General features: G+C 41.6%; 1 protein-coding gene across 2 annotated transcripts; it reads right to left on the bottom strand.

The window, feature by feature from the left end:
* Positions 1-5,946: 5,946 nt before the first annotated feature.
* LOC133919040 (mitochondrial fission protein ELM1-like) lies at positions 5,947-10,971 on the bottom strand. Of its 2 annotated transcripts, none has more exons than XM_062363246.1 (10): positions 10,646-10,971; positions 10,222-10,454; positions 9,354-9,450; positions 9,092-9,241; positions 8,884-9,010; positions 7,808-7,920; positions 7,672-7,735; positions 7,494-7,587; positions 7,288-7,396; positions 5,947-6,459 (listed from the first exon to the last, which is right to left on the bottom strand). In XM_062363246.1, the coding sequence occupies exons 1-10, from the start codon at positions 10,832-10,834 to the stop codon at positions 6,361-6,363; spliced, it is 1,275 nt and encodes a 424-aa protein (XP_062219230.1). In that variant the 5' UTR covers positions 10,835-10,971; the 3' UTR covers positions 5,947-6,360. The 2 variants fall into 2 exon arrangements, with proteins under 2 accessions (XP_062219230.1, XP_062219232.1); XM_062363248.1 differs by having other exon boundaries at positions 9,092-9,235.
* Between the last annotated feature and the right edge of the window lie 13,848 nt (positions 10,972-24,819).

Raw genomic sequence — 24,819 nt, 5'->3', positions numbered from 1 at the left:
TATGGTAGTTTGGCAGCCACCAGGCATTCCCTCTCGTCCACATTCGCATTGTTCCCGTGCACGTTCACAGGTACATATGAAGAATTAAATATTTTGTAACATTCGTCTTACTGTGAATTATACTTAACATGGTTCACTTGCAGGTACACACACAAAGGCCAGCCGGTTGACAACCTCTGGGCAGATCGCTTGGCCCCGTATGTCTCAGCATGGGCCCAAGCGCTTCAGGATGTCATGGAGCAGGCGCGTCACTTCGACGAGCGGAGCTTCGACGACTACCTACGGTGGTACGTTCCACATACACGCACACAGGTCACCTACACCCCAGAGTGTGTTCGGCCCCACGTCGCGTTGACTACGAAGGCGTACCCGGTCCATTGGGACGAGGACGCTGCATTGGCGGTATGTGTAACTTACAAGTCAGTACTCCATACTCAAGGAACAATGACTGTAGATTTAAATTGTTTTTTCTTGTTTGTATCCACAGGCCGATATCATTTATGATATCCATAGGGACGCAGCTGGTATCATGGACCGCCTCAGTCAAGGGGTGCACCTCAGTGCATTGGATGTCGCGTGCTTCGTCAAGCGGGTTTTCGACAAGACCGCGCGGGCCTTGAAGCTGACCTCATGCTGGTCCACCACAGATGTAGCTGGAGCGCCTCCCAGGTCTAGTGGGGTCCACGTCGAGTTGTCCCGGAGGTCAGATGTGCACCGCTGTTCATCGGTGTCGGCACCCACATGACCCCTTTTACCACGCCATGCAGGCTCGGAGCAAATAGGTACAAATTTTTAATTCACACGGCGTTGAAATATATTCGTTTCTTATTGGTGCAATAATTTTTAAACAAATATTAAGTGCACCTACACACGCCTCGACGTAACCACGTAGACCGAGCCCTGTGCCTCCACCCTCAGGTACAGGGCGCCACTACATCCCCGTATTCAATATATTCAGCAATACATCTAATATTGTCCATAGATTATTTCGGTGATGAGGATAGCCCGTCTTCAGCTGCCCCGCGCCCGATCCCACCAGCACCGTTCGAGCCCTACTACAACACGCCCGCCTGGCCATCTTCTGCTGCACCGGCATACCACACAGGTACAATTGTGCATTTTGTACTACTACTTTTATTTCTACATTGTCCATATGTAATATAATTATTTGTTCGTAGGCCCCTCCAGCTAGTATACATGGACGCTAGCAGATCCTTCACAGTCTTCGTACCCTAGTCAGGAGGATGAGGCTGGCCCGGACCCCGCTTACGACCTCGTTTGGGACTTCTTCGAGGGCACACCATACTACGACCTCCTCCAGCGGTCCCAGGTACCCAGTGCTCCACTTCGGACACAGCCCACGCAAGAGGAGGCCTCGACACCAGTGCTCCCTACTAGGCCTACCAGGCAGGTCGGTCCACCCGACCCCCTCACCTACTCCAGGGGCCACGTGAGGGTCAACCAGTGGTAGCGGCAGCGGGACCACGATGGGGGGAACAACCGATGGTAGCGGGGGAGACAGCAGTAGGATTTTACATTTGTTTTTGTAACTTACATATGCATATTCGATTCGCGATGTACTCTTACATATTCGGACGCGTATAATATTTATGGTCTACTTAGCATGTTGTAACTGCATTTCTTATTCCAATGTGATGGCATGCTAGTTGCATTTCTTAATCCAACATGACCACACGCTACTTTCTATCATCCTCACACATGTACGAACCGTTCAAGACAGATCTAGAAAAGTATATCTTACAAAGTTACTAATACACGAAATGAACGCTCGATAACTCTGTTGGGAGTCTAACTTTAATTACGTAGTGACCACACTACTGAACTTCAACCATTAAACGTCATCACCTCTTTCCTGGCGTAATCTGTACAAATGATATGACCGCTCAACTTTAACCATGAAATGACAACACATGTCTCCTTGCGCAGGCTTTAGACAAGAAGTGACAACATCGGACAGCTTTTACCACAAAATAAATGACAACACATGTACAAATACATATGGAATCTTTGTTCATCATCAATGCCACAACTTTCTCATTCTTCAAGATGGAATCCAATACTCTTGCCACCCTCTGAGCCCTTCCACTCACTCCTTTCTTCAAGAGGGAATCCAATGCTCCTGCCTTCCCCCACCATAAATAGCCGAACCTCCATACGTTGATGCACCACTCATTTCTCAGATCTCTCAAGTGCAATGTTTTCCTCAGCTCCACCAAGCCTACCAAAGAAACATTGGGGGATTTTCATCCCTTAAGGTATCGAACCACCAATGTGCTTCTGTGGTAACCGTTGTAGGCTTCGCGAGTCGCAGGACATCTCATACACATATGGGTTGCGCTTCTTTATGTATACAACTACCAATATGACAAGCCTCAACATGGAACATATGAGTATCCACCGGTATAGAAACAAATATCAGCCACATCTTTATCGATTTCACACCCTGTTTTACTAACCGATCATCTTATTCTATTTGTTCAGTCCCCTCCACGCTCTGTGATTTTATTCAATGGCTCGACAATGAGCAAAATGAGGAATGGAAGCAGTGAGTCGACATAACCATGAGGTGGAGAAGGGAAGCTTACGCACGTTAGGAGTACGAGCAACAACAGAGGAACTTCGCCTAAAGCGGCAGGAAGAAGAGCGTATGAGGAAGGAGGCGCACGACCATACCGTGGCTCAGGCTTGGGAGGCTGAGAGGACAAGGAAGCGGGAGAGAGCCCACCGTGCTAAGGCGGCAGGTCCCGATGCCCTCCGAAAAGGAAAATATGCTAGATGCACTTATTAGAGAGTATCTAATTTAACCCGACATATTTCCACTCCCTAAGGCATGTTATGATTAGGAGCGGCGCACTAATAAGTAGGTCTTTGTGCGAACCGTAAATGCCACCTTCTTTTCCTCGTTGTGGCGTCGTGGTTACAGTGTCATGTAATATTTTCCACAATATGTTTAATCTTATGTTTGTCGCCGTTCACAACCTCATACCCGCGTAATATGCTGCGAGTGCTTCACATATACAATTTGTTCACAAATACTGATTTTTTATCCTCCAAAAATTACGTAATCTACTCCAAATTCTCGCTTCCTTGGTATACCGTTTTCACTACTCTTCAACCTTGTTAATTCCAAATTTTGCAAATTTCCTATTTTAAATTTTGACGAAATACACAAAAATTTACAACTTTTAGCAAAAAATATGCCATTACCACCCACTCAAAAGGCAGCTAGGCTGCTAACCGTCCTCCCAGGCCTTAGGCCTGGGAGGATGGTTAGCAGCCTAACCGCCCTCTGAGGGGGCGGTTAGGCCACCCGCCCTCCCGGGGTGGTAAGTAGGTCTAACCACCCTCTCAAAGGGCTGCAGTCCTCTTAGGGGGCTGCAGACGCTTAGTTTTACAATTTTTTTCACAAAAAATATATTTATTTAAATTTTTAATTGAAAAAAATATAAAAATATAAAAACTCTGGTAGCATGACCCGCAATGGCAGGCTCGCGCTTGGCCCATCGGGTGGTGCAGGATGGTGCAGTAGGCTAGTGGAGCCGATGGCCCATGGCGCAGCCATATGTACACTTGCGGAGAGGCCAGCTAGGGTTCGACCCTGCCCCTCCCCCGACTCTTTTTGCCTGCGAGTGGTGGCGCTGCCACCCATGCGCCTCGGAGTCGAGCACCAGAGACCCGACTCGCCCAGCCAAGATCCGCACGCGCATCCACCATGGGTCGCAGTAGGATCACCTTGTGGAGCTGTTGTCCACCACCACCTATATGGCTATATGCGCGCCGTTGGTGTTCCGTGGGATGGCTGCCACCAATATGTTTGCCGCTGGCGCGCACCACCCTCCCCCATATCCACCGGTGGAGCACCTCACCTGGGTCTGCATCCACCGGTCCGCCGCCCCAAGAGGTGGCACTAGCCTAGGGTCGGCCGCCACCATCAGCGTACTTGATATGGGCGGCCACCGCCATGAACTATTCCTCAGATCGATGAAGGTCGGAAGGCCCCCTTCGGGGGACCGAGTGGCGACGGGTTCCAAGGTTGGCGTAGGTCGGGCCTCCGATTTGTTGTCGTGGTCGCCGTACGATGAAGCCGTCGGTATGGCAGAGGAGGAACATTGACAAAGGATGTTGGTACCGTGACCGTGAGGAGGACCGACGAAGATGGCTCGACCACATGCCTCGACAAGGAGAATCCGGAGGCGGGTGTTGGCGAGGAGGGCGCGGCCATGAGCATCGACGAGGAGGCATAGTCACATGCACCGAAGGCGCACGCCGTGGGGAACCAGCGCCCTCGAGTGCACGCAGTGCCACCAGGCCGTGCTCCGGATAGCACGCATACCCATGGACTGGGCGGCACGGCACTGAGGGCAGGCACGCGATCGGAGAAGCGGGTGCTGTCACCGATAGGGACACAGCCTAAGGGCTGGCCGTTGAGCCACAGTCAGGGCAGCGCGGAAGATCCTGGCCGGCCCGTACAAAGGAGACCCGCCCATCACGACTGAGGAGGCGCGCCCGGGGTGCACAACGACGGCGATGATGGTTCCACCGGCAATGAAGCAGCGACAAGCGACAAATGAGATGGAGGATCACCGCCTCCAGAACATCTCCAGAAGGTGATGCCTCCATCCATGCTTACCGTGTGATGCGCTCTCTGTTGCTCTGTGCGTCCGGTTCTTCTTTCTTGATTAGCCGAATAGCAGTGGTTGAAGCGAGTGGGTGATAACGTGTTAGAACTCTATTAACACAGTATAATAGAATAGATAGAAAAGAGTTCGTATAATTTCATTAACTGACACGGTGTATATATATACATGTTGTGAGGTACCTATTGAGGAAACATCCCTTCCCCATGAGTGGCATGATTATAAACGCCATGGATGATTATACACCGAAGAGATCAACTGCAACAGGGGCGACCACCCGCTACAGGCCGTCGATTTGGGGGGCAGACTGGCCTGCAGTGAATGCCAATGCTTCCGCCACCAATACCTCTCCTTGACATGAATCCATCCCGGATTCAGTTGGATTGGCACCGCCCTCGAGGCCTGAGCACGCGGCGGAGGCCGGCTTGAAGGAGCCGAGCGCTCTTCATGACGATGTGAGCGGCGGCCATACCCACGCGCCGCGGGGCGGACACCCACACCACTAAGCCCTCTGACAGGAACAGTAACCTCAAAATTTTGATCAGTGCCCAATTTAGCATGTATATACTATGATGTTGTTTGGTTAATTGGGCACAGAACTGCAAGATACATGTAGAACAAATTTTGATAGAAATTTTTTTTCCTTTCAAACAAAAGAGGAAAAAGAAAGAAAATTAGAAATCTGACTAGAGTCTGTTTTTTGCATCTTAATACTGAAGCAAAGGGCGTCAGCTGGAAGAACTGACCCGATTCCATGGGTTCTTAATTTCTAAACCTGAAAATTTGGAATCTGAATATTGAAGCAAAGGGCGTCAGCTGCAATAACTTACCCCATTCGATGAATTTTTAATTTCTAAACCTGAAAATTTGGAACCTGAAAGTTAAAAAAAAAAACAGACAGCTAAAACCGCGCACAATTGTCAGTAGCTCTTTGCTCTGTTCATCAGTCTTTCTTTTTTTTGTTTTTGAGATTCCATCAGCCTTGGCAAGGAAAAAAGTTTAGAGGTCAATCCGGTATCATCGCAAAAGTTATGTTTCGCTATCCCTATAAAATCAACGTGTCGATATAGAACACAAACCAGCATATAGCATACAAATCAGCAATCATAAGTCTGCACTGGACAATGTGAGCAGCAAGTTGCGACCGTGCATCCAGGTCAGCATATAAACAAGCAGCAGCGCTGCTGCTATTGTGCAGCCGTCCCAGCTTGCAATAGGAGTTCCAGAATTTTAGTCTAAGCAACGACAGAAGCCAGGCACAAGGCATCAGTTTCGAAGATGTGATGAGTTCTAAAACAAGCAATGCACGCTTCATAATAAACTGAATAACAAAAGTGGATAAGGTTGTAAGCATACAACACTCAAAAATATCGCATCCCTCCTGAGTCCTGACAATTGGACAGCTTCAATTTTTCATATTTACAACTCTGCTGGCTTCTTTTCAGCAGCTTCAGAAGTACAAAAGGCAACAGGTGGTCAAAACAAAAACTTTTCCTAGGAGCTGTGCACTCACTCAAAAATTGGGGTATACCACCGGAATAAAAGGTCAGCTTTTGTACAGGCCATTCCATGGCTATATTATTCTTCCTCTGAACGATATATAAGCTGAACCCATGTGACTGTTAACAGAACTGTATAATTTACAGCATGTACTAAGGAGAGAAGCTAGCACAGAATAATGCAGGCCTACTTATGATCATTATCATCCTACTGTCCACCCTCGTTCTGCAATCACTTCACGAGCGCGTGTGGCTACTTCAATAGCATCGTTTAGGGGAGGGTAGCTCCAGCTATTTGAAATCTACAAGGAAAAAGAGAAGTGATATAGCTATGCAAGTACTACTTGTGAGCTTTGAGGAAATCTCCAAAAATGAATTACTTGAAAAACTCCCAGCTATCACAGGTAGCTACTTTAATAGCTTAAATTACCCTGTTCATTCTCATCCTTCTGCCAGTATACAGTGTTGCCTAGCCGAGCTGCAGATCAGTGCCTAGCAACTAATTGTTGATTAGGCGGTGCCTAGGTGGGATGGTGTCACATAGGCGGCACCTAGCCGCCTAGGGGAATGCTGCCAGTATATCTACTAAAATCTTCCATGTGGCAGGGCAAGCTACAGAATTTAAATCATACTATAATATAAGTACCAATGTGCCATAGAACTTGTACTTCCCATAATCTCATCTAATAGAGCTTATGCACAAATTGATAGAGCTCATGCACCAACTGAGATATTTCTTTGCCAAAAAAGAAGTTGTAGTTCTAATTTATTTTTATGTGGTGCTTTTCTGTAGAAAATTATCAGAGGCAACTACAGTATTATAATTGCCACAGTACTTTAGTTCGGCAGCAACAACAAATATGCAAGCAATTGTGCTACTGTAATTGTGTAAATAAACTATCGATGCACAAGACTATTGTGGGGAAGCGAAAGAACATAGGATCAAGATTGACAAAACTAGAGGGCTCAAAAACCAAGATGCACACAACTTAAGGAAAAAGGTTCAAGATTTTGTAAAAAATTCAATCAACAGTACTAAAACTAACTTTGAAAGAAATGAGCATGCCCAAACATGATAAACTATCAGCTAGGCCCTTCAAATATTATCATTAATAACAGGAGTGACTTACATCTTCCAATCCAGTGAAGGGGCGGACAACCCCTCGCTCCCGTAGAGCCTTGTGAAAAGCTGAAAATTTCCATTTGCAATGCTCGGTCCCAATAACATAAACAGGTTTCCTGTACCAATTGTGATTTGAAGCTAGTCATGCTCATGCAACCTGATATAAAAAGGTTGCAACTTGTGAGAAGTCATGCAAATAAGAAAGCAGCTTACCCAGTGCTACACGCCTCACTTAGCATACTAATTGAATCTGCTGTTATGACAAAAGCATCAGCCCATGCGAGATGCCCCATGTGAGGGTTAGGTTCTGAAAGTAAAATTAGCCAAGTTTCAACAACTTGCATAAAGAGCATAAAAACTGAATAACTTAGTGCTATGTTTCAGAATCTACCTTCACCATCCCAAATATAGATCTTAGGATGTCCATCAAATTCTTTAAATATAATATCAGAAACCTGCCAGCAGACAGTTAAATTTAATGGTCAAGTTTACCAACTTATGCTACAACAAACAGCCAGATGTTCTACCTTTTGTGGTGTTCTCATAGAGAATGAAATTCTGACACTCCCACAGCTGTCTAGCACATTATACAAAGAAGTTATGAGTTGTCTGGAGAGGTCTACTCCATATTTACAGTTCCCTGAGAATTAAAAAAACATTATATCAACATGCATCAGAGTATAAAAAGCAATCAAAGAAATCACTGAATGCATATAGAAATTGTATTAAAAGAAGTAGAATAGAATAATGGCATGATTAAAGGCCAACAGGTATGTTGTTACCTCTGTAAGTTAGAAAAGGGAAAATTGCTCCAAGATAGTTGATAATGACAGTACTTTTGACAATGTGTATAGAAAAAATGTCAGTGCACTTGTTTGCTAGTTACCAGATTTTCTATTCCGCATGCTACATAGTACATACTGGATTCATTGACCTGAGTTGTTTTTCACTTTATGGGTTCGCTACAAAATTTGGCAGGAAAAGTGGTGTATAACAAACCTGTACCATTTATAGTATTTACACAAACATTGAAATAACAATACTAAGAGAAAAGCTCCCTTTTGCCACTAGGAATGCACTATTCTTATTTTGGCCATCCGATGCTTGCTCTTCTTTCTTTTGCAACAACTCCGTTAGGGGCTTGTTTCATTTTGCCCTTTTGAGTTAACTCACTTAGAGGCCTTGTATTATCATAAAAAGACTGATCTTCCTCAAAAGGTGGATTGAATTGTGGGTCAATTATGTTTGACAAATGGATTAATGCTGCACAAATCCTGGAACCCAGAAAAAAAAATTGGAGGGAGGGAAATGTAAGTTTCCGGGACAAGTTCACCTTTTTACTCTTCATGATGTCAAGGTATCTCTATGTTACATGTTTGGACCGTTATTAGTTATCACAATCTAGTAATCCATTAGTACACTACTACAGTAACATTGCCAAGAACCTAATTTTTCCCCTGTTACAGTTTATCTGAGATCAAATATTCATTGGGATCATCAGGCTACGAAACAAGTCAGTCAAATGTAAGAGAAGAAAAAAGGGGCTGGCATACGTGAAAAGGTATATATGACAACATGTGCAGTATGAGAAAGAGAGAGCTACTTGTGGGTCCTCCAATGTTGACAATTAGCAATGGCTTAGGCAAAGGGGCAAGTTCATCATGCCAGGCTATAGCAGCAAGACGTAGCGCAGCAGAATCAGCTTGGTGTAGTGCCCCAACAGTAAGTACCTGAATTTCCAAAACCCAGAGTCAGTGTGCCATCACATTTCAAGTGGCTTTACACCTAGGAGTAATGAGAAAGCAGCATACCACATTCCTCCCAGGTGGTTCTTGTGGAGTAATCCATCTCCGGAACAGACGTGGAACTTCTTGCTGTCCACTTGCGGTTAAAGCATAGTAATCATGGCGAGGAGTCACCACCAAATCAAACCTATCAAGGTGAGACCTGGGGTGCTGTATCTGACATCCAAAGAGCACATTACAAGAATTAAATCAAAGCCCATAAGACAAGCACTAGATTTATTTTGCAGTTAATAACAGTGAAACCCAGCATATTATGTTTGAATACTACCTGAATGACAAATACGTTATCTGAAGCTAATTTCCTTATCAAGCTTGAATATGATATGGTATCCCGGCCACAAGCGACAACTAATGTTGGGCCTTCCCTGGAAGAAGAATTAATTGTCACTGTGTCATGTTCACATCTTGGCAAATATTAGGAAGCAAAGAGGAATGCCTGATTCTGGGAGTAATAGAAAACCTGACAAATTGACCAACAAGCAAGACAAGTTTAGGCAAAAATATGGATTTCCTATAGGGTGCATGTTCACCAGTTACCACTGCCCTAAGCTGCCACTACAGCCACAAAAACAAAGGGTATCCTACACAAAAATACTCAAATTAGCTAGTGTCTATTTATGACAGCAAAAATCACAGGACAAATGTATGTTATTTGAATCGTCGTAGACAGTAGTTCCTAATATGTCTCTTGTCCAAAAGTTTCCTCCTTCAAGCACACTGCACATTCTCATCTATGTGTAAAAGGTGAGGGCATTGTGTATGTGATATGTCGCAATACAAATTATCACAATCTATACGCAGCTCCAAAGGCTGATGATGTTCAAAATTATAAATTGGTGGGCCAAAAAAGTCATCATGATTCAAGAAATTAGGTGAATTTCCTGGAATTCAACCGGTTCTAACTTCTAACTAGTCATGATATTAAACCCATCATGATTAAAGAAATTAGGTGATTTTCCTGGAATTTCAACCGGTTCTAACTTCTAATTGGTCATGATATTAAACCCAATGGCGCCAAAACTCATGGATTTCACCGACTCAAAATGACCACGGAAATAGTTTTTAAAAAACAAACTACCACACACATATAAACAAGGGAGGAACTGAGAAAAGATATGACAATAGTAGGGGCTTACTTCTCGAATGTATCGCGAGCCACCACCACGATCCTCTTGACGTCCGCTTCCAGAACAGAAGACAACCCAACTGATCCGCCATTTGGGACACGGAACGGCTTCCTCCCCTGAACCACTGGCGCAAACCTCGTGTTGCGAAAGAACTGCCTGAGCACTTCGTCTATAAACTTGTGTAGGGAAATGGGGAGAAAGTGCAGCCACTCGTTGATCCCTCCTCTCGGCCTAGTGACACGCTGCAAGCCAAGCCCACGGAGCAAAATTAACACAAAAAAAGGTCATAAATTTTGCAACCGTGGAACGCAAATACAAAAACAATCGAAATAGGGCTTCCATTCTTGTCATATCGTTGCAATAATAGGATAGGAAAATGCGGGAAATGGTAGGTGGAGTAAACGAGATGGTTGGGTGGGGGAAATGAACTGACGTAGAGGGTGAGGTTGTCAGCGAGACCGAGGGCGCGGGCGAGGCCGAGGCACTGGTTCTTGGAGCCGGGGGAGCCGTTGTCGATGAGGACGGCGCGGCGGACGACGTTGGCGCCGCCGCCGCCGCCGGCGAAGATCTCCGGCGTCTCCATGCCGCCGCTCGGCGGCTCGGGAAGCCGGATCGGCCTCATCGGCCTAGAATTTTGCGGGCAAGATCGCGATGAGCAGGCGGTTGGATTCGGGCCGGGTGGGGAGGGGGATTCGCGGGGAGGCCGAAGGGTTCGATGCGATGCGGGGTTTGGAGGTTTCTGTATCTGAACTTCTAAAGTCGAACCGGCCGGGGAGGCTGCGTGTTTTTGAAATTTTTTTAAAATAATATTAATTTAATAAAAAATTGCAAAAATACTATGTATTATCAAAAACTGTAAAAAAATATTCTATCGGCAAATCAATTGCCCCTGTCGGCATTTAAAATGCATAATATTTTTATAATTTTCAATAAATTAATATTAATTAAAAAAACTCCGTGTTTTTGTGGCGCTCTTGTACTCTAGACCGTCAGGGTCACAGCTCGCACGTGTACCCAGCGAATGCACATGAACTCGCGGAGTCGTGAACTCTCCTTGGAACCTAGGTCACACCGATAGTGTGTCTGGTCTTGCTCAGCACGTTCGTTCTTTTTTTCTCTTTTAGGTAAATTTTAAAATCTATAATTATTTTGATATATATTATAAAACTTATAATTTTCTCACCATGAATCTATCTATTATTCTCTGGCAGTATATGAGTTTACGGTTAATTCTCTTATTACCTATATATATGAGTTTATAGTAAGAAAATTGTAGTTTTTCGTAATATGGGTTAAAATAGTTATAGATTTTTAAAATAATTATAAAAATTATAGTTTTATGTAATATATATTAAAATAATTATAAATTTTTTAAATTTACTCTTTTTAATCTGAATAATGACCTAAACATTGTCTCCGGTAACTACCATCACGACTACAAATAAAATTTTGACAAACCAGAGGTAAATCTCCATTGGAGTCTTCCACAAAAGCAAAATTATAACTTCAGAGTCCTTGAAGAGATTACGAGAGGTATCAAAATAGAACTTTTTGGGATGGTAAAAAGACCCGAGCAAAATATATAGAAGTGAGTGGAACATCACCACTTTTTTTTAACAGAATTGGTTGAACGAAGTTGAATAGAATATGATGGTTCTAGATGGGATAGTTTTAAATTAGTGGTATAAATAGGTTGTTTGGTTAGTTATATAGGATTGTACAATAATATATTTGATTAGATATATGGGAGGGTATAGAGACATATTTAGTTGCTTAAAAGCCATATATTATACTTATGCATAATTTAATTATTTTATAGAAATAATATTTTTTACTTTTGTTATTATCGATAAACTATGCTAATTAGTACTAACTATTACTAATTCCAGTTAATCATAATTTAAGTTGTCAATAATCATCACTAAATACCCACAATAATAATTAGTTATGGTTAATAATATCTAATTGTAACTAATATTTAACTAAAAATATTTAGTAACCACTAATAGTCACTAATTATCACTAACCATAAGTGATTAACAGAGTTGATAGAACCTATACAGGGTCGTTCGACCGATTTTGTCGTACGACTCGGTACAACATCTTCTCTATATATTCTAAAAATTTGTACCATCTCATCCTAGATGGAATGGTAGGATTCAACAAACCAAACAGCTGGACCTGCTTAGATCTCACACAACCCTATACATGTATAAGTTAATTCAACTAACCAAACAGACCTCTCTTACTGCTACCATAGATAATAGGGTCCCTAGATAATATGATACATTTGGTTTTCCCTTGGTCTTTTTTAATTTCCATTGAGCTTTGATTTCCTTTTTGACATACAAGTCAGCGCCCCAAAATATTGTTGACAACTATATGTTTCATTCGACTACAAATAATGTACCATATCCACGATTATTACATACAAAGCAATGTTGCTTTAAATGCAACAACGCAGGGTAGGGTCATCAACCATAGTGTTTGGATGCCTATATCACCTCATGATGGTATGAGGTAGTCCCAATATAACCCTATACCGGTGTTTGGATGCCTGAATGAAATAAACTTGTGCTAGACCGGGTTGTATAGATTCCAGCATATTCTCCATAGATCTTGAACGAGTCAGTGCGCCAAAATTAGTTGCATTACGCCATCTAGGATTGATCTGTACTGACCGACGCCTGTTGGGGTCACCTCCAGTGGACATTTGCGTGATTGCTCCTCTCTTCTCCCCATTGTTCACTCACGAGGCAGCACCGCAGATATACCGACAACGTCTTTGGCCCTATGCCGCCGACCGACACCACCACCTTCAAGTCCTCCCACCATCCTTTGCCACCAACACCGCCGACCGCCAACCACTAGCAACATCCTCTGTTCCTGTCCCTGACGCCACCGCACAAGGGCACCACCATCGGAGGTGAATCTCGCCGCCCCCAGAGTAGAAGGCCCACAGCAACGGAAACCAGAGTGGAAGGTGCTGGCACGGTAGCAGAAGAATGTTGCCACCGTCACAGTAGCGTGCCACCACTTGCTTCACGAGGTGAGGTCACCCCCAATGTGCACCCCATTTTTATTTAAAGTTTTACTTGCAAAACCAGATTTTATGTGTGTGAGGTTTGGTTGTGGTTGGTAGATCTATGAGATTTGGCTACATTTTTGGCACAAATTGGTAGTTCAGTGTTGGTAGATATGAGAGCATGCTATTGATACTGATAAGAGAATGTGTTCTTTTTTGTAGTGCAAGCATATGTTTTTTCCAATTCAAAGTCAGAACACATACTACATATTTTTATTGTGCTTGATGTGCAACCATAGGTTTTTCGAATATATCTGCTCCAAAGCTGATTTTATTATGCATTCGGTCTAGACCATTCATGTTAATGCTAAAATCTTAGATTCATACTATGTTTGAAATGGTGGTGTTGATATTTTGTTTTACTCAGGTTCATACTGTGTTTGAAATGAATCTGGTTTTTATATTTCATATTAAACTCATATGTGTTTGCATTCCCATGAGTAATGTAGATGGACCAGAGGAGGCTCAGAAGGAGAAAATTAAAGTTGCTCATTAGTGCTGCTGCATATGCTTCTTTTATGGTGGTGTTGTTAATTCGATCTAGATTACTAAATAGCATTATATTACCTATGGTCTAATGGAGGAGAGAGATAAGGATAGGGTTGACTATCTAAATACTAGAATTTACAAGAATGACAACTTGTATTAAAAAAATAAGCCTTAAGAGAGCTCCTTTCTTTAAGTTGTGTCAAACTTTAAGGGAACACTCTTTGATGGAAAAAAAATTTCTATGCAACGGTGCTACAAACCAATCTATTTGGAGTGTCATCTAGATTGCCGCCACCTGTCCCAAGCGCATGGATCTCAAAGCTCACAGCACCAAATCCTAGCGATCGAACCAAGCAAGCCATCGAGTCAAGACTGAGTGTAGACACATGCTTCCTCATATCACCTCCTAACACCTCGTAGCGGGAACAAAGCACCGCCACATCTCCTCCAAGGCAACGAGGATGTTCTGCTCTCCAACGAAATTGGAGTGCCACCGCAAGGCTGCATCTCGAGCTCGTGTAGAACACGTCCGGTTTGTCCTATACACATCCGGCACAAGCTCGATGTGGTCGTTATACCTCGGAGGTGGAGTGGCCTCGTTCTCACTCGCCTCCTTCTTGCTCTCGCCCTTAATGATTAGGTTGTTCTACTCCACCCACACCTTGACATGCTCCTTGCCCAGGCCCATCATGTCCATGCGTAGGTGTAGCACTTCCTCATCCTCCTTCGCGTTCTAGCCATGACGCACATGGCCGGACACCGCCACCGCGAAGTCATCCATGAGGCTCAGTGAGCAGCCGAGGCTCTATGGTACACCGAACGGATCATGGAACACAACATCTAGATGAGGAAAGAAATGGAGTTACTACAGCCATTTCAATACATTTGATCAATTTTGTTAGCATCTACCTGCTGCGTCTCCTCCAAGACGATGAGTTCCACACGAGCTCGAGCTCGAGATGCTGTGGCGAGTAGAACATCCTCGTCATCTTGGAGGAGATGCGGTGGCGCTTTGATCTCGTTGGAGAGCAAAACATCCTTGTCGTCGTGGAGGAGATGCAGTGATGTTTTGATCTCGTTACGAGTCATCGAGGGAGGTGATGTGAGGAAGTCTGCATCTACGGCTCCATACTCAGTCTCGACTCGATCGCTAGAGTCTAGCACTGTGAACTTTGAGATACGCTTGGGGACAAGTGGTGGCAATCTGAACAGTGCTCCAAACAGATCGGTCTACAACATTGTTGCATAGAATTTCCACCCTTTGATCCAAGACACTATACATGTATGCACTGATAAAAAAAAGTTGCCATATTTTTTTAGAAATTAGTCCATTTTCGGTCCCTCAACTATGGCCTCTTTTCAATTTTCATCCATCAACTTTAAAACTAGAAATCTTACATCCCCGATCTATCAAAACCATTTACAACTCGTCCCTAGACACTCTGGACGATTGTGTTTGCACACGTGGACGAGCTAACTAGGCACTGACTCAGCACCCATTTAATACGCCTCCCCCTCCCCTTGTCTCTCACCCCTCAGTATTTCCCCGCCATCCATGCAAAATTCGCCGCTTCTCTCCCGTCACCTTCGCTCCGCTGCCCCTCACAGGACCCAAGATCCGCCGCCTCGTCGCCCCTGGCCTCATCCTACTAATCCGCGTTCAAGGTGTAGCATGGGAGGAAGACGATCGTGATGCGTGCAGATCGATATTGCCCCACGTGGATCGAGATTGGAAGGTTAGTTCTTTTTCCATGTAATTGGTGTTTGTTGAGTTAGTTTTTATAGTCACATAGTATTCTTTGCAGATGACCAATTTTTCGATTTGTTTACCGGTAGTGTGGAGTAGTCGATTTAGTACATGCTTTGATCTTGTGAACTTGTCTGTATGCATGTAGGTGCTGGCAAGGTGTGGCAAATGGAGAGTTTTACAATGATAGGAAGAGAGTTGTGTATTGTGATGGTTTGGAGGGCATGTGATATATGGATACATATAAGATGTCACTGTCAGAGATCCATGGACACCTTCAAGACCACTGTAAGGGATTAGGCATGGTGAAGATGCATTGGTCGTTCCCAGGCAAGCAGTTTTTTAATATATTGAGGATGATTAGTGATGACAAGGCATGTTAGACAATGGCTAATTGCATAACTGATGGTGTGGTGTGGTGTGGTGTGGTGTGGTGTGTGTGTGTGTGTGTGTGTGTGTGTGTGTGTGTGTGTGTGTGTGTGTGTGTGTGTGTGTGTGTGTGTGTGTGGAAGAAATCGTTATTGATGCTGACTGTGATGGTGAAGCTGAGGATAATGGTGAGAAACAAAGTGACAGTGACCGGGAGAATGAGATTGATGCTCTTGAGGCCACAAAAGAAGATGATGACATTATTGTTGCACCACCAATATCTCCAGAAGAAGTATCAAAGGCTATATCCTTTGTGAAGTCTTGGTATTTCTCTACATCAGGATCTAAAGGCAAGAAAGTGTCTTCTTCAAAAAGGTCAAAGGGCAAGATAATGAATAAGCAAGATAAATCAAGCACAGATATTGGCTGGCTCCCTGGAGAAGCTGACAACTCTGAAGATGATGAGGAAGCTAAAGAAAACATGGCAACCTACAAGGAGTTCAAGAAAAAAGTTTGTCTAGAGTAAATATCCTATCCATGTTGATGAATCTAACAAAGTTATCACAAAGAAGGATATGGAGCAACTCCAAAGAGATGTTGTGGTTAAAAAACTGGATGATGGCAGTGAAGCTTCATATTTTTTCAGCAGTGAAGAGGAGGACAGCTATGATAAAGTAGGAAGTGATAGTGAACTGATAAGAAGGAAGCCAAAGTTTCCCAGGTTTGACAAAAAAGTAGTCAATTCTACTTTTAGGCTAGGAATGACATTTACAAGTAAGGACCAGTTCATAAAGGCAATCAAGAAATATAGCCTTGTTACATTCAAGGTCATCAAGTTTGCCAAGAATCACCTAAAGAGAGTCAGGGCAAAATGTGACTAGCCTAATTGCTCTTGGACCATTCTGTTGTCAAATACAACCATGACAAATGGATGGTAAGTGAATTTTTAAAGACCAGCACACCTACCCACCAAGGAGGGATAACTCTCTTGTGACTGCTAGAAGTATAGCTGATCAGTTCAAGACATCCATCATGGCTAATCCTGCTTGGAAGGTAGATCATATGAGGCAAATTGTGCAAGAGTAGATGAAAGCTAATGTTAGTATTTCCAAGTGCAAGAGAACAAAGTCAGTAGTGATGCATGAGTTGTTGCATTCCATGAAGGGGCAATATGCTAGGATATTTAATTATCAAGAGGAGTTGTTGAGGAGCAATCCAAGTAGTACAGTGGTTGTTCAACTACATCCATACAACCCAGACAATGTTTTCATGAGAATGTATATCTGTTTTGATGCCTGCAAGAAATGTTTTCTAGCTGGATGAAGGAATGCCATAGGTTTAGATGGTTGTTTCTTCAAAGGACCAACCACTGAGAGCTTATTTATGCATTGGGCAGAGATGCAAATAACAGATGTACCCCATAGCTTAGGCTGTGGTTGAGAAAGAGACAAATGATTCTTGGGATTGGTTTTGTGATCTACTTTTTAGGGATCTTATGGTAGGTGATGGTAATAGACTGCAAATTAGAGAAAATGATAAGCATGTATACATTCATTCCTTGCTTAATGGTTAAATGCCTTAGGGATTACAAACTAAAATTTCTTACAACCATCACTACACAAGCAACAACAACATATATCAGCATTTTTCTCTGTTTATCAAGCATCTGAATCCTAGCAACATTTGCAGCATCACATTCATTCTTCAAGCTTAGGCACCTTACAAGAGCAGCAACCTCTTCTTTAATCTTCAACTTCAACTCATGGATCTCTACATTTTTAGCATCAACAGTAGCTCTAAGTTCTTAGTTCTCCTCCCTCAAAGATCTGATCACATATCGCATGTCAACCAACACTTGTCTGAGAAAATCAGATGTCCTACCATCATACCATCTCCACAACTTGCAACCTCCAATCTTGTTTTTACACGAATACTACATTAAATCAGACCAAATCCATAAAGAGAAGGGAATGAGTCGAACCCAAAATTAAAGGAACTAAACTTACCCGAGCTCGAGCACATTTCAAGTACCTACTTGCTGGATTATCATCGCTCCAAGAGGTCCATCGTGCGGCCTTAGCACCACACTCACAGTAAACTGCCAATGAGTAGTCGAACGGCCCCTCTCTATACGGGATCGAGGAGGAGAACTCACCACCCCCTCTGCCAGTACTCGCCATCGAGTGCACCGATCTAGAGCTTGTTGAGCTTGCCATGGCTGTCGGGTGGAGGCAACAAGAGAGCGACAGCAGATTTGGGACGGGAGGGTGGTGCTAGGGTTTTTGATAAGAGAGTGATGGTGGATTTGGGATGGGCGGCGGGGAAAGACTGAGAGGTGAGAGAGAGAGAGGGGGGAGGGGGAGGCATATTAAACGGGTGCTGAGTCAGTGCCTAGGCAATTCGGCCACGTGTGCAAAACAACCTTCCAGAGTGCCCACGGACGAGTTGTAAACGGTTTTGATAGATCTTGGATGTAAGATTTCTAGTTTTGAAGTTGAAGGACAAAAATCAAACCGAGGCCATAGTTGAGGGACCGAAAATGGACTAATTCTATTTTTTAATACAGTTAGACAAAACCTAAGGAATAGTATGATAGGTACTAATTTCAATAGATCTGATGAAATAGTTAGCCAATATTTTAGACTAGTCCTCCATGCCCCGCTAAGAAATAATCTCATTTGGACGCCTTCTTTGTAGACCCCAACTAAAATTGCCATGAACCCAAGATGGGATCCATATTTTAAGGTACGACACTTGTTAATTGTAACATAGAAATGTGTGGTGTGATTTTTGTGGTTGCTGATTTATGTAGAGTTTGAGAAGCTGAAGAACTTGAGTGGAGCTCTTTGGGATGAGAACACTTGCACCGTAAATCTTGGGCTAGAGCATTACAATGGTGATATCAAGGTTAGTGTTCTATTTAATCTTTCGGGACTATCTTTACAACTTTGCTACATAAGTGTTGCTGACTATATGTACTTTCTTCTTACAGGACCATCGTGATGATGCCAACTACTTGAACACTCCACTTGAGTACTACCATGAGATGTCCACTATCTTTGGTAATACTTTGGCTACTGGTGCATATGCTTAAAGGAGAAAATGAGCCTCTTGCTATAAAGGTCATTAGAGCGGACCATGTGTCACCACTCATAGCCACAACCACTGTAGGTGATACACCAACCAATGAATAAGTGGATGGTGAAGAGGAAGTAGGATCAGACAACACTATTGGGGAGAGCTCCGGTATCAAACCACCAACATTAAAGAGACCCAAGATAGCTGTTGATGATGACTTGGTGGTTATGATGAGCAAGAGTCTTGGACAAATGGCCACAACTATAGCGAAGGTGACAACTCCCGACAATGATGTTCTTGAGGGCTTGTACGATGACATGATGAGTATTCCGGGATTTGAAAAGACACATTTGGACCACTATTATGCATATCTGTGTGAGAATTCTTCTCAAGCAATAGCATTCTACAAATTTCTTCTATCAAGTAAGATGATATGAGTAGCCATGTACATCAAGAAGCACATGTCAGAAATAGATCCATAACTTGTGAGGTGATGTTTGACCTGCTGTATGGTGTTGTGTGTTGTGTGGAAATGTGTCAGAAATTGATCTTTTGCTAAGTGTCATCCTTGTGAGCATTGATATGACCTACTGTGTATTGTGTGGCAATGTGTCAGAAACCGATATTTTACTAAGTGTTGTCCTTGTGAGCATTGGTATGACATATTGTGTGGCAATAGGTTAGAAATTGGTTTTTTTGCTAAGTGTCATCCATGTTTAGTTGTACTATGTTTAAGTCTGCGTTGCACCAAAACTAATGTTGGATGTTGTAGGTGTATTTGGCTACTGCTAGTTTGTGCTAAGGATAGTTATTTGAGAACTAACGCTTCAAACTACTTAGAATAGAACCGATGATGTATGTTTAGAACTAAATACATTTCAGACTAATACATTAGTTTTGTTTGTTTTATATATTATCCTGATGATGTTGCTAGTGTATATGTTTATTTGTTTAGATTGATAAATTTTAGATAGGAAAGCACTTGATCTGAAATTGCCTGTATAATCTGCCTGTAAACAAGGTTTGTGATGTCTATAATCAAGAAGTTTAGAATCTGCATGTATAGTTTAGCAGTATTGAGAGCTCCTAATCAATGTGTGAGAAACATTCAGATTGTGATATTGTTGTATGTAACTGAGAAGCACATAATTGTACATATGCAATACGAGACATCAAATGGATATCGAGACTAGATCAAGAAAACATTCCAATCTGAGCTATGCGTTGAACCCAGGAATTAATCCCAACACATAGTAACTTCATTGATGATAACATAGCAATACCCATCTTAATCGAATTAAATCGTCTTATAAAAGAGACCTTCGAGGGTCAAGAGGCAAATAGAATTGCAGCGATCCTAAGCATAGTCTTTATTTGTCTTGATGACTCTACAGGTAATCAACGAAGAACAACTCCTAGAATGCATCTTCTTCTATGAAGTCTTCCGTAAATTCTCCAACCGAGCAGCATTATTTGGTTATAGCAAGTATGAGTACATCTCGTACTCTACAAATTATGGAAAAAAATGCATATGAAGGCATAAGCAAGGATAAAGCTGATAAAGCTATTTTTGCATAAAAGTATAATTTACTTTAAAGAGTTAAAAGTGAGTAATTAATTAAATGAATGATAGTAAACAAACACAACCTTAAGATTCTAGCCATCTTGACTTAACCAACAATCCAACCACCTCAACTAAGGTTGTCACCACCAAGGTTGATCATAACCAACACATCGACCAAAACTCCCACCACCAAGGTTGAACCAACTATCTAGCAACCTCAACCATAGTTGACACCACCGTAGTTAATCAAACCATCCAAATCATCAAGTTCTAATCATGTGAGGATTCCTCGCCGCTCTTGACCATGAGCATGACTGATTAATCAGTGTACACTCTGCAGAGGTTATACACTTTACCCACAAATCATGATTTTAGTTTTTGCCCATGCAGATCAAACACTTACACACTTCTAATGTGTGCAGCTATGAATCACTTGATCTAGAATTGCTTGTATAATCTGCCTGTAAAGAAGATTTGTGATGTCTATAAACAAGAAGTTCAGAATATGCATGTATAGTTAGTAGTATTGAGAGCTCCTAATTAGTGTGTGAGAAACATTCAGATTGTGATATTGTTGTATGTAACTGAGAAGCATAGAATTGTGTGTATGCAATGTGAGACATTGAATGGATGTCGAGACCAGACCAAGGAAACATTCCAATATGAGCTATGCATTAAGCACAGGAATAAATCACAATATATAGTGACTTCATTGATGATAACATAACAATATCCATCTTAATTGAATTAAATCTCCTTATAAAAGAGACCTTCGAGGGCCAAGAAGCAAATAGAATTGCAGTAATCCTAAGCATAGTCTTTATTCGTCTTGATGACTCTATAGGTAATCGATGAAGACCAACTCCTAGAATACACCTCCTTCTATGAAGTCTTCTGTAAATTCCCCAACCGAGCAACATTATTTAGTTATAGCAAGTGTAAGTACATCTCGTACTCTACAAATTATGGAAAAAATGCATGTGAAGGCATAAATAATGATAAAGCTGACAAAGCTATTTTTGCATAAAAGTAGAATTTACTTAAAGAGTTAAAATTGAGTAATTAATTAAATGAATGATAGTAAACAAACACAACCTGAAGATTCCAGCCACCTTGATTTAACCAACAATCCAACCACTTCAACCAAGGTTCTCACCACCAAGATTGATCATAACCAACATATCGATCAAAGCTCCCACCACCAAGGTTGACCTAACTATCTAGCAACCTCAACCATGGTTTCTACCACCACAATTGATCAAACCATCTAAATCATCAAGTTCTAATCATGTGAGGGTTCCTCGCTGCTCTTGACCATGAGCATGGTTGATTAATCAGTGTACACTTTGCAGAGGTTATACACTTTACTCACAAATCATGATTTCAGTTTTTGCCCATGCTAATCAAACACTTACACACTTCCGATGTGTGCAGCTAGGAATCACTACAAGGCCTTTATAATGTGTTTCCCAACATATGCATGTCTGCTAAGGTTTCACCTGTGTGGGAGTACGCTCTGCACTTCGGAAGCCCCCCTCTTGTACCAGATAGTTTCAGAAAGTACATCTTTTCATCCCTACACCACTAACTGACCTACATTATATTAGAAAAATAGCTAATTAATTGGCCAGACCGTGCTCATAACTTGGCTTGTGGCTGTACTGTTAACACGGAATAGTCACTCCATGAATTGGTTCTTATGATTCGAGCAAGACTACCACCAACCCAGTATCATCCAAACCTCTTGCTCAAATCGCAATTCTATGTTCATAACAAAAAACATTATTTCACCACTTTTAATCACAGTTGCATAAGACCATTATCTGGTATAGTTGAGCAATTATGACTACCACCATCCCAAAGCAAGGCTAAGCATGATCTACCGATCCATAAACCAACAAAAACCATGGCAATAAGGATGATGGAAACTAAGGTATAGCCTAACTTGAGATTCTCGACAGCATTATTAGTATGCAATTTTGCAAACAAAATATTTTAAAATATGGGATCAATATGGTCAAAGACAACTTTCCTTCTTAATACTTAGTTGGGTCTTCAAAGTTTTAGTCTTGAAGTCCTCCTAGATCTTCCTCCAGAACATTAGTGTCTATTCACAAAAACAAGCAAAAAGACAACAAATAAACACCAATAACCAAATTGCTAACAACAATCAATTAACTAGATAGATTAAGATTCGGGGAATTTTGGTGAAGGAATTGATCAAATTAGAGCTATGGTTGGCAAGATAGAACTTCCAAAAAATTAAAGCATTGAAAGAGGTTAAAGACAGGTGAAACTAGGTGAAAAGGAATTTTAAACTTTCCAGAGCGATCTAGGATTTTCTTATAATTTTTTGGAATTATTCTACTAAAGGAAAACATTATTTAAATTACTAACCGATTAATTACTAATTATCAAATTCATCCAATATGTTTTCCTACTGAAAACTGGGTTATTGTGCAAGCATGACGTCATTGTGGTGTTAGCAGAACAATAGACAATTAAAAACCGAAAAGGCTGATTAGATTACTGACTACGCTTGACACGTCAGCTCTAGGGCTGATGAGGCGCTAAGTGGCCGCTGAGGTGGTGAACACATGGCTGTGATGTGGCACTACTGACTGGACCAAACAATATTAAATCTAAATCGACGAATCACGATTAAAAGGATGGGATCCAGAGACTGAATCAGTACGCTATGATCTAATCCTAACCGTCGGCCAAGATCAAAACTTACTAAGTTTGACTCATTCAAATCTTAATATGCACTATAAAAAAACAAAGGGAATATATTTTTTGTTTTACCTTGAGTGCACCACATAAATGTATTCAATGACTAAAAGGAGCTATTCTCAAGTTTCATGACCAACATACACACAAGCGAGACATCGTAGTTAGCATCATGTGATACAAATGAACAAATGGTATAATTTTGACTTCGTGTGCCAAAAAAAATAGTGCAACGATTGAAAGTAACAACTCTAAAAAAATGTTCTATGACCTAGATGTGCACAAACGTGGAATCCTAATTAGCACAATATGTGGAAAAAAAAATGTTGTTTTGATCTTAAGTGCATCACACGGGCTAGTTCAGCAATTAAAAGGAGCAATTCTCAAGTTTTAGGGAAAAATGCAAAAACTCCTCAAAAGTCACTTGGATTTTGACCTTCCCCTCAAAAGTTGTTTTGTTGCAACCCCAAAGGTTTGGTTTTGTCGCAAGAACACCCCCAAAATTTTAAAAAAAAATAAAAAATCACAAAAAATTCTAAAACAAACTAGAGACAATTCTAAGACCTTTTGTAATTTTTTTTTTAAAAATAATATCCTTTGCATCATATTTCATGGAGAGTAAGTTTAAAAAAAAAAAGAAAAATGTGCAACTCATTTATTAATTCAAGTTAAATGCATACTTAATTATTTACTAATCCAAAAATAATGAAACAAAAATTTTTAGTCTTCTTACATGATCCTCTATCTTCTAAAAATACATGAAATCTTCAAATAGTTATTGTAACATGCAGGATTGAGTAAATGTGTTACAGATAGATTAATTCATAACTAATCCATAACACCTCCAAAATCAGTGAAACTACTTTTATTAGTTTACTTAAACAATTATCTGTGTAGGAAAAATAATGGTAGACATGACAAAGTTAAAATAACATAAGTTAATAAATGAGCTGCACATTTTTTTTTCAAACTTCCTCTCCATGAAATATGATGCAAAGGATATTATTTTTGAAAAAAAAATTCACAAAAGGTCTCAGAATTGTCTCTAGTTTTTTTAGATTTTTTAAAGATTTTTTATTTTTATTTTTTGAATTTTTGAGGGTTTTTTTTGCAACAAAGTCAAATTTTTTGGGGGGGGGGGGTTTTGCAACAAAACAACTTTTGGGGGAAAGTCAAAATCCAAGTGACTTTTTGGGGGGGGGGGGGGTTGCATTTTTCCCCAAGTTTTATGATATATATGTACACATCTTACCAGTTGTACTCACGCCTTTTTTTTCACCTAAGAATGGATAAACAACATTCATCCACAAATATTGAGCTGTAGCCATTAAGGCCCTGCTTGGACATCACTGTCTTCCAAACATAAGCTTGAGTACTATTTCCCACTGTAATATATTTATGAAATATAGCGAAACTAAAGTGAAGAATGGTCGAGATAAATAAATATATAATCATTTTCGTATCCACACTCAATACTCATTGACGATCAAAGTTCAAAAATTTGACAGCACCAATTTACTATTAGTGCTAGTCTATATGGGTGGA

The sequence above is a fragment of the Phragmites australis genome, chromosome 5 (assembly GCF_958298935.1).
Source record: "Phragmites australis chromosome 5, lpPhrAust1.1, whole genome shotgun sequence".
In the NCBI taxonomy this organism is placed as follows: domain Eukaryota; kingdom Viridiplantae; phylum Streptophyta; class Magnoliopsida; order Poales; family Poaceae; genus Phragmites; species Phragmites australis.
The sequence above is the reverse complement of the archived record's forward strand: the minus strand, read 5'-3'. Positions and strand labels throughout refer to the sequence as shown.

Bases quoted from the DNA above. Each gene is read 5' to 3' on its own strand.
- LOC133919040 (XM_062363246.1), bottom strand. From the start codon at position 10,834: ATGAGGCCGATCCGGCTTCCCGAGCCGCCGAGCGGCGGCATGGAGACG. The intron at 9,451-10,221 runs GTAAGCCCCTAC...TTCTTCTTCCAG, and splicing joins GCTCGCGATACATTCGAGAA to GGAAGGCCCAACATTAGTTG. The intron at 7,588-7,671 runs GTAGATTCTGAA...TTTTACTTTCAG, and splicing joins CTATATTTGGGATGGTGAAG to AACCTAACCCTCACATGGGG.